Below are 9773 nucleotides of genomic sequence, written 5' to 3'. Positions count from 1 at the left end.
CCAATCCTCCAATTTGTCTAGGTCTTTCTGTATCCTATCCCTCCCCTCCAGCGTATCTACCACTCCTCCCAGTTTAGTATCATCCGCAAATTTGCTGAGAGTGCAATCCACACCATCCTCCAGATCATTTATGAAGATATTGAACAAAACCGGCCCCAGGACCGACCCTTGGGGTACTCCACTTGATACCGGCTGCCAACTAGACATGGAGCCATTTATCACTACCCGTTGAGCCCGACAATCTAGCCAGCTTTCTACCCACCTTGTAGTGCATTCATCCAGCCCATACTTCCTTAACTTGCTGACAAGAATACTGTGGGAGACCGTGTCAAAAGCTTTGCTAAAGTCAAGAAACAATACATCCACTGCTTTCCCTTCATCCACAGAACCAGTAATCTCATTATAAAAGGCGATTAGATTAGTCAGGCATGACCTTCCCTTGGTGAATCCATGCTGGCTGTTCCTGATCACTTTCCTCTCATGCAAGTGCTTCAGGATTGATTCTTTGAGGACCTGCTCCATGATTTTTCCAGGGACTGAAGTGAGGCTGACTGGCCTGTAGTTCCCAGGATCCTCCTTCTTCCCTTTTTTAAAGATTGGCACTACATTAACCTTTTTCCAGTCATCCGGGACTTCCCCGGTTCGCCACGAGTTTTCAAAGATAATGGCCAATGGCTCTGCAATCACAGCCGCCAATTCCTTCAGCACTCTCGGATGCAACTCGTCCGGCCCCATGGACTTGTGCACGTCCAGCTTTTCTAAATAGTCCCTAACCACCTCTATCTCCACAGAGGGCTGGCCATCTCTTCCCCATTTTGCGATGCCCAGCGCAGCAGTCTGGGAGCTGACCTTGTTAGTGAAAACAGAGGCAAAAAAAGCATTGAGTACATTAGCTTTTTCCACATCCTCTGTCACTAGGTTGCCTCCCTCATTCAGTAAGGGGCCCACACTTTCCTTGGCTTTCTTCTTGTTGCCAACATACCTGAAGAAACCCTTCTCCCAAGTGCTAGAGGCAGAGAGGAGGGAAGGAATCAGGGCAGGTGGGGCCCACCGCGGGCGGGGCCACAGGGGCGGGGCTAGCTGGAGAGGCGGGGCTAGTGGGGCTCTCCTGGGGGCGGCGCCCAGGCCCCTCATTCGCAGCAATGCCGAGCGCCGGAGTGAGCGTGTGCCTGGCGGCGCTGTGGCTGCTGCTCCTGGCGGGGCGGGGGCTGCGCGGGGAGCGCCTGCTCGGGGGGCTGCAGGAGGTGCCGGTCTCGGATCCCGGGGTGCAGGCGGCTGTGCGGTTCGCGGTGGAGGCCCATAACCGGGCCAGCAACAGCCTGTACTACTCCCGGGCGGAGCGGGTGCTGCGGGCTCGCAGCCAGGTCAGGAGGGCTGGGCTGGGCTGGGCCGGGCCGGGGCTGGAGCCTGCTGTGGGGCAGCGCCGCAGCCGGGGGCGCGGGTGTCCGGGTTGGAGCTGGGGCAGGGGTGGATTCGGGGTGGGGTTTGGGTCCCCTCGGGGAGCCCTGGATCTGACAGAGGACGGAGCTGGGTATGGGCAGGGACTGGGCCCTGGAGGAGTAGGGGAAGCCCCACAGCCCGGTGGGGTTCAGGGACTGGGCCTGATGGGGGGCAGAGGTGTGGGGGGCTGGGAGGCCCTTGTGGCCAGGTAGGGGACAAGGATACTGGTTATGGGGTGGCAGGTTGCAGGGAGGTGTCCTGTGAGAGCAACTTTTGCCGACGCGCACACACTGCTGATCCATGGGGCCGCGACCAAGGATTCGTGCTAACTTCTTCCGTGACAGCCCAGTGTCTTGCCAGTCTGGGTAACCACTGGGGGAGCCCTGGACCCTGCAAGTCCTCCTCTCTCTGAGCCCCAGTGTCTCAGCTTCCTGTAACAAAACCCAGCTGTAGCCCACGGGCTGTGGAGAAAACCTGGCAAAGAGGAGCATAAGCAGACAGGATGCATATGGGGCAGACCATGGTGGCACCCACTTTCCTGTGCCACTATTTTGTACACGTGTGACCCTGTATCTGAGCCCACAATCTCCGCTCCCATTGAATTACATCTCTAACCCTCCTGGCTGTGGAGAGACCCTTCCCGGAGTGAGTACCAGCGTGGGACTGTCCGGATCCCCATGCAGAGGGTCGTGAGGAAGGGCATTGGTTGGCATCCATGCACCCTGTGTGCCAGAACCTCAGCTCTCATCCAAAATAAAATAATTGTCTCCAGGCCTCCTGCCTGCAGACTTACTCGCCTTCTATGCTTCGGGTGTAACACAGGACAGGAGGGCGGGAGAAGTGAGTATTGGTTGATAGGGCTATTATTGCTGTATCCAAACAGCAAGAATGCTGCTTTGCAGCAAGGGCATTACCAAGCACCTTGTTTGCCCAGACCCACACCCTGCCCTGCTTCTCTCCTAGTCACCTGGCCACGCAGGCTCACTCCCATTGCCACTGGTTCTCTTCCACCACTGCTGAAAGCACCCAATGCAACAGGGGTTTTGTGGGGGCTCCCCATTTGCTGTCTGGGATATAGTGTGTGTGTGCTCTCCTGCTGATGCTGTGCAAGACCCCGTCTGGGATCAGGGGTGAGGGGGGGCTCCTGTCATGCTGGGTGCTGTGTGGGACCCTGGCTGGGATCTGATGGTCAGGGTCCCATGCACTCTCTTCCCTCTGCCTCTGCCCACTCTGGATTAGCTCACAGTATGTCAACTCTTGGTTGTGTACATGAAAATCTAACTGTGCTGGAGGAAGAAGGCATGTATGATGATGGATCTGGTCTAGGACTGTCTGATCTCATTGTGAGCCCTGATCTCCCTAGAAGGAAAAGTCACAGTTGTTATTGGTGTTACACTAGTGCCTAGAAATCTCAGCTGAGATTGAGGGGAGGCCCCCCCGTCATGTCGGGTGCTATACTGGTTCCCGACCAAGATTGGTGGGAGGGCTTGTAGGGGTGGGAAGTTTCCCAGCTCCCTTCTCTCTGTCGTCATGGTTGTATCCTTCCATCCTATCTCCTCTTTTTCTCCTCCGGTCTAGCGTGAACAATGCCGGTCCATGGTCTCTTTTTGTGAACTTGTGTACGCTGACCCTGTGCCCTCTTGCTCTCGGAAGCTGGTTTTCACTGAGATGGGTTGTAGCCATCCCATACTGGGCAGATGTGATCTCACAATAGAATATTGCTCCCCACGGAATGTTGTTTACAGCTCTCCAGCACATAAGGCTCTGAAGAACCAGCCTTTGATAATGGTTACTTTGGGCTTCTGTGATGCCTTTTGTCCAAGGCTTGCTCTGTGCTAAGACTTGCAGTATGGGGACAAAAGCCCAGATTCTCATTGGGAGCATCTCTGTGCTTTCTTCGCCATGTCTCATTAGCCTGTGACCGTGGACTTGCTGGTCTGATTCAACAACCGTTGGTTTCTTGGAGGGGTGAGAGGAAGAACTGGGGAGGGCTCCGTGAAGAGCTACGAGAACAATTGAGGGTCTTGATTCCTGGAACACAGTGACACTGAAAAGGACTTATGAGGTGTGTAGGAACATGAGCTCCCAGTGCGATGCTGTGGCTAACAGGGCTAATGTGACCCTTGGACATCAAAGCAGAGGAATAAGCAAGCAGGAGTAGGGTAATGCTATTACCTCTGTCTACGGTGCAGGGTAGATTTGATTTAAATCATGATTTAAATCACTAGTCAGGAAGACTTGATTTAATAAAAGTGCATTCTTGTTGGTTGTTATAACCTTAATATATAATCTTCACAACTCGGAGATAGATGTAGCTTTCATTTTTAGAAGGTACACACTATACATTTTTAAACAGTGATTTATTTTGAAAACTTTTCAGATTAGTTTTACAGCTATATCAGAAAATGAATAATTGTTTGGTTATTTCATTTACCAAAAGTAATTGAAGCAGATATTTATGAAGTCATTGGGAGGTGAACTATAACCTGTTGAATTGGAGAATCCTTAATATTTGGAGGATTTTCTTGCCATGCTGTATTAGGAGGAGAACATCACCAGACAGACATTTAAATTGTTTTGTTTAACTAAAACAACAATGTTAAGTATTCTGGATTTTTTTCTTCAACAGTAAACATGCTATTTTAACAAAAAGCCGTATGTCCCTCGCTTCTCACATTTATCTCCAGACTTCTTTTCCTTGTCCAGATCTATTCCGCCCCCAACAATCTTCTATTCATTGAACTTTTTGAAACTTTGCACTTCTAGAGAGAGGTAAGGGATTGACTCTGTACACAAATTTGCTGAAGGACAATAGAGTTGAAGTCTGTCGTTTCTCACCTCTATATATTTATTTTAAAAACATTTTTTGCTGTTAACAAGCATGTTACTTCTGGAGACCTAAATCCATGGTTTGAGAACTGCAAAACTAAGCATCTCTGATGGTATCTTCCAGACTGAGCACTGAGTCTCATTGGGTAGGTAGAAAGATTAACCTAAATCTGTACAGAAGCCCCTGGAACCCCATAAGATTGGGTCCTAATCCATGAACTGTTGGAACTCATTTACAAAACTTTTCCTAAACATTACATGAATATATTGTCTCATACTATAGAATTTATAATCCCTATTTACATTATAGCTCAAAGACATCTCATCATGGATCTTAATTTAAATTATCTTTAGATAGGTTTTTTTCCCTCAAAGCATTTTATCAAAACAATCCAATTTTTTTTTTAAAGTTTTTGTTTTTTAATCATTGATTTTTATCCACCCTGCTATGGTGTCAGTGAGACCACTACCGGGTACTGTCTGGTTCTGGTGTCTACCCTTTGAAAGGGTATCGATGATTGGAGAGAACTCAGAGAAGAGCCACAAAAGTGATTTGAGGGCTAGAAAACCCAGTATTTAGTTTCTCTAGGAGAAGGTGAATAGGTGATTTGATCATGGTCTGCAAGTACCGCCATGGGGAGGAGATTGCTGATAGCGGACCTTTTAACCCAGCGGACAAAGGCAAAATGAGCCCCAACAGCTGGGAGCTGAAGCTGGACAAATTCAGACTAGAAATAAGGTGCACATTTTTAACAGGGAGGGAGATTAACCATTGGACCAGCTGACAGAGGGATGGGGTGGATTCTCCATCCCTTGGAGCCTTTAAACCAAGATGGGATGTCTTCCTACAAGACACACTACCGCTCAACCAAAGGGTGCAGAAATGGCTGGGGGAAACGCTCAGGCCTGTGATATACAGAAGGTCAGAGATGATCGGGATGGTCCCTTCTGGCATTAACGTCTAGGGTTCCCTGCTCCACCAGTTTGAGAAATTCCCTACGGGGTGAACAGTCAGTTTTGGTGCTAAGCTTCCCCATATTAGTGGAATGTGGGCAGAGGCATGCAGTGGAGTTTGGGGCCATACAAACAGGTGGCATAAATACAGGTGCATGCTGCATATTGGCAAGTGGGTGTAAACCACCCACTTGTGATTGGGCTCTCTAGCATCTACCTGCTCCACTGGAAGGGAAGAGCTGTAATAGGGACATAAGCTGGAACAACAGGTTGCTGCTTGCATCATGCCTCTTGTATCCTCCTGGTTTTATTTCCTAGTTACACCCTCCCTTCCCACCATGTCCACCTATTCTATGTCTTAATGCTCACTTGTCTATGGAAAGTCTAACCTATACCATGATGATTGAGCTGATCTGGGACTGTCTTGATCTCACCAGGTTCTTTCTAGGGGAGATCTGGGCTAAGTAGGCAGTTATTATGGTAACACCTAGAAGCCTGGGCCAAGACAGCCCCCTCCGTGCTGAGTTTGTGGGCCCTGGTTGTGCCACATGCCGCACAGACACAGAGTGAGAGACAGCCCCTGCCCTGAAGAACTTCTAACCGAAGTAGGCAAAGGGTGGGAGAGGAAGTGGGGGTGCAAAGAAGGGAAAGAACTTGCCCAGGGTCAGTGGCAGAGTGGGGACTAGAACCCACTGATCTGATTTCCAGCCCAGTGAGCTGTCCCCTGGGCCACATTTCTTGGACTCCTCTTTTTAAAGCGCCAGCTCTTTATTGTCACTGGTGCCAGATGGACCCGGCCATCACAATCCATATCTTCCTTCCATCCATCCACAGAAGATGAGGAAGGATTAGTGGAGTGGCACCTAGTGCTGAGGACAGGGCAGTCCTACAGAGCGATCTGTATCGCTTGGGGAGCCAGGCCTGTTCCAACACAATGCATTGTAATGTAGCCAAATGCAAAGTTATACATCTAGGAACAAGAAATGCAGGCTGCCCCTATGGACTAGGAGACTGTGTCCTGGAAAGCCGTGACTCTGAGCAGGATTTCGGGGTCACAGTGGACAAGCAGCACAGCATGAGTTCCCAGTGTGATCCTTGCCTGTGTAAACAGGGGAGTAGGAGCAGGGAGGGGATTTTACTTCTGCATATAGCATTGGAGGGAGTGATACTGGAACACTGAGTCCAGTTCTGAGGGCCACATTTTCAAAAGGACATTGAAAAATTGGAGAGGGTGCAGCGAAGAGCCAGAGAAGTGATCAGAGGGCTGGGAAAAAAATGCCTGATGGTGAGCTCAATGTGATTAGCTTCTTAAACAGACCAAGAGATGCCACGGTTATGGCTATGATTTAGGCACGGGTATTTTTACTAAAGTCAAGTACAGGTCACTGGCAATAACCAAAAAGTCTTTTACTAAAAATACCCCTAACTAAATCTTAGGTGCTGGGGAAGTGGGGTGCTCCAGTGGCCGCTGCTGCTCCTGGGGGTGGCTTTTTATTTTTCAGCCTACTCTGAGGAACAAATAGTGCTCTAAATACAGTAATGGTTGAGTGCACTGGAATGGGACTCAAGAGACCTGGGTTTTATTCCTGGCTCTGTTACTGATCTTAGGCAAGTCCCTTTCCCTCTCTGTGTTGTAGTTTCCTCTCCCACTCTTTGTCTATTGTCCAAGTTCTACAGGTCTGGGACAGTCTTCCATTGATTTCAGTGAGCTTTGGAACAGCCACAGCGCCTGGCATGGGGGCTGCATAGATTTTTATGGGAGGGCAGGGGGAGGAATCTGTGCAGTGCCTGGGAAAAATGGGGTCCTGACCTCAGTCCAGGGGTGGCTTCTGCACAGTGCCTGGCACAAATGTAGGCCCTGATCTCGGTCTGGGGGTGGTGGGGGAGAGAGGCTGTCTGTGCAGTTGTTGACATGATGGAGGCCACAACTGAGATTGGGGGGGCCTCTCAAGCACTACCCTCTGCAAACAGAACAATTGCAGTTTGTGGAGCTGAAACTCTTGATTCCTCAATTTTCCACTATTGATCAGAAGTGGGAAATGTCTAGAACCTTCCTCACTCTGGGAATCTCTGCTCTTGTTCCAGGTGGTGGCTGGCATGAAATACTACCTGACCGTTCAGCTGGTGACAACACAGTGCCGGAAAAATGGGGCAGGCCTTGGAAATGGGGATGTCAGCACATGCCCCTTGCCGCCAGCATCAGAGCAACAGGTGAGCAGAGAAAACTGCATAGCGTCTAGTTGAGGTGTCAACTTTGTGTGGGCTCAGTTCTGTCTTGTGAGGTCAGGGATCCCTGCCTGGCATGGAACTTATTTGTAGAACCACAGCACCTACAAGTTCCAGTCATGAGCCAGGACCCCATTGTGCTCAGTGCTGTACAAACAGAACAAAAAAAAAAGCCCCAGAGAGCTTCCAATCTAGGTATAAGACAAAAGATGGCAGACAGACTGGGGAGCCACAATTGGACAGTGGCCTCAGCACACCAGCAGTCTGGCTGTTGAATTTGTTTTTGTAGGCATCATGGTAGAGGAGAACTTTAAGGAAGTATTTGAAGGAGGGTAATGCGATAGCTTTGCAGATATGTACGGGGAGCTTCTCCCAAGCAGGAGGGACAGCATCTTGAAACATCTGGAAAGCAACACCTTTTGGTGGACTTGGGTTACTTTGGACGATTTAGAGTACAGGGTGCTGCACAACACCTCTTACCTCGGGCAAGTCCCTCCCACTTCACCGTGCCTGTTTCCCCTGCCCACCCTTCATCTATTTGGATTGCAAGTTCTGTGGAGTAGGGATTGTCAGAACCTGGCACAGTGGGGCTATGATCACAGGTAAGGTTTATGGGTGCTAGTGTAATAAATAAGTTTAGGGAGTATCTCAGTCTTCAAGTGGATACATCATAAGTTTTGTGTTAACAGTGTCTCAAAGCTTCATAGTAATTTAAAATAATGAAAATGTTTCTAATTTTAAAACAAGCTCCTAGCAATCCAAACACTGGCACTGAATGTAACCAGTGTGTGAAATTGACTTTCCCCAGAATGTAAACAGAAGTGAAACTGACAATTGTAGTTCCTTTTCACCATCCCCCTTGAGAGGAATGGTAATAGTAAAAGGGAGTGTTCAGTTAGGATAACCAGACATCAGATTTTCCTTAGGCTCTCTGGAAAATTGTAGCTCTGTGGTCTAAGATGTCCATAATGGACTGGTCAAAAGTTTTCCACTGAAATTGTTTGTTCAATGAAAAATTTAGTTTTGGCAAAATCCCAACTAAACTTTGGCGTGTGTGCAAAAAGTGCCCTCTTGCCACAGAAAATATCAATATTTCAGCCATAAACTGAAATATATCCATGCAGAATGGCACCATAGCACTTCATAGGTGTTGTCGTTTGGGGACTTGGGGCTCCTATTATGCTCTGTAAGCCAGGCTCCCTGTCCAGCCTGCATCTCACCGCCACAGACTGACTAAGAGGTGAATCTTGAGAGATGGAGTCTGGCCAGAGAGTGCAAACTATCAGGGGAATGGGAGATGAGGCACTCGAATTACAACTCTTGCGAAGCACCACAGCGCCATATTGAAATCCAAATAGCTGTTTTTGGCTGAAAGATTTTTGGGGGTTGGATAGTTTTGCCCAAAAGTAGAAATGTTCTGTGGAAGGGAAGCCTATTTACACCCTACCCTATCAGTAGTGACTCGGGTAAGGAATCCTAAATAAAGAAGCTCCTAACCTTTTAACCCGATGGTGCCCTTTGGAGAAAGTAAAATAGGAAACAAAAGACACTTTTAACAGACTGGGTGTATGGGGCATAAATTGACTCGCTGTTAGTGTTGGGATTATCTGAAGCTTTGCATGGGTGCTGGTTTGGGATCACACTGGTAAATTATTAGTTCCCATCAATAAACTACACAGAAGTTTCATACCAGTGCTGCGTGAGTGGGTGCTTTCACTGTCCCTAAAACCTTGGGCCTGATTCTTGCGCTGCAGTGTACCTGGACATAAGCCAGTTCAGCCAGGTATTACAGCAGCCATACTGTGTTTCATGACTATCTAATTGTGGGACGTTTTTTCCCCCCCTGCAGAAACTGCTCTGTGAGTTCCAGGTCTGGTCCCGTCCCTGGCTCAACCAGACAGAGTTACTGTCTGCGAACTGCTCTGTGTCTCGCTCCTAAAACCCATCCCATCTGACGACAGCGAACCGATCTGCCATTGATCGATGCTGCCTGGGGGTCACGCTGGCCCTCCTTCTGTTGCTGCCTCTTCTCTCTAATCCCCATATTCCCCACCAGGTGGAGGAAGATCAGGATCTTAGATCTCCTCCTCTCCCCCAATCAGGGCAGGACTGGAAATGGCTGAGCCATCTTCTGTAGTGTCTGATTGTTCAGCCTTGCTTAATGACCAGACTGAAGCCCTTGGATGCTTTCTGATTTGGCATCCCATATGATGTAGGGAATAAAAGTGATTCACCATGGTTCAGTGGCTGGTGTTTTTCTTCCCCTCAGTTCCTCCATTTCTCTTTCCTGTTGTTGAGTACTTCATAGATTTCGAGGCAATTGT

At 48.9% G+C, this 9773-nt stretch overlaps 1 protein-coding gene across 1 annotated transcript; it reads left to right on the top strand.

Moving 5' to 3' along the window:
• The first annotated feature begins 1127 nt into the window (after positions 1-1127).
• Positions 1128-9687, top strand: CST6 (cystatin E/M). Its single transcript, XM_048859133.2, has 3 exons — positions 1128-1364; positions 7309-7434; positions 9299-9687. Exons 1-3 carry the CDS (start codon positions 1143-1145, stop codon positions 9386-9388), a joined length of 438 nt encoding a protein of 145 aa, XP_048715090.2. The 5' UTR covers positions 1128-1142; the 3' UTR covers positions 9389-9687.
• Positions 9688-9773: the final 86 nt, after the last annotated feature.

This window comes from Caretta caretta, chromosome 7 (genome assembly GCF_965140235.1).
Source record: "Caretta caretta isolate rCarCar2 chromosome 7, rCarCar1.hap1, whole genome shotgun sequence".
In the NCBI taxonomy this organism is placed as follows: Eukaryota; Metazoa; Chordata; order Testudines; family Cheloniidae; genus Caretta; species Caretta caretta.
This window is presented reverse-complemented; position numbering and strand designations above follow the sequence as displayed.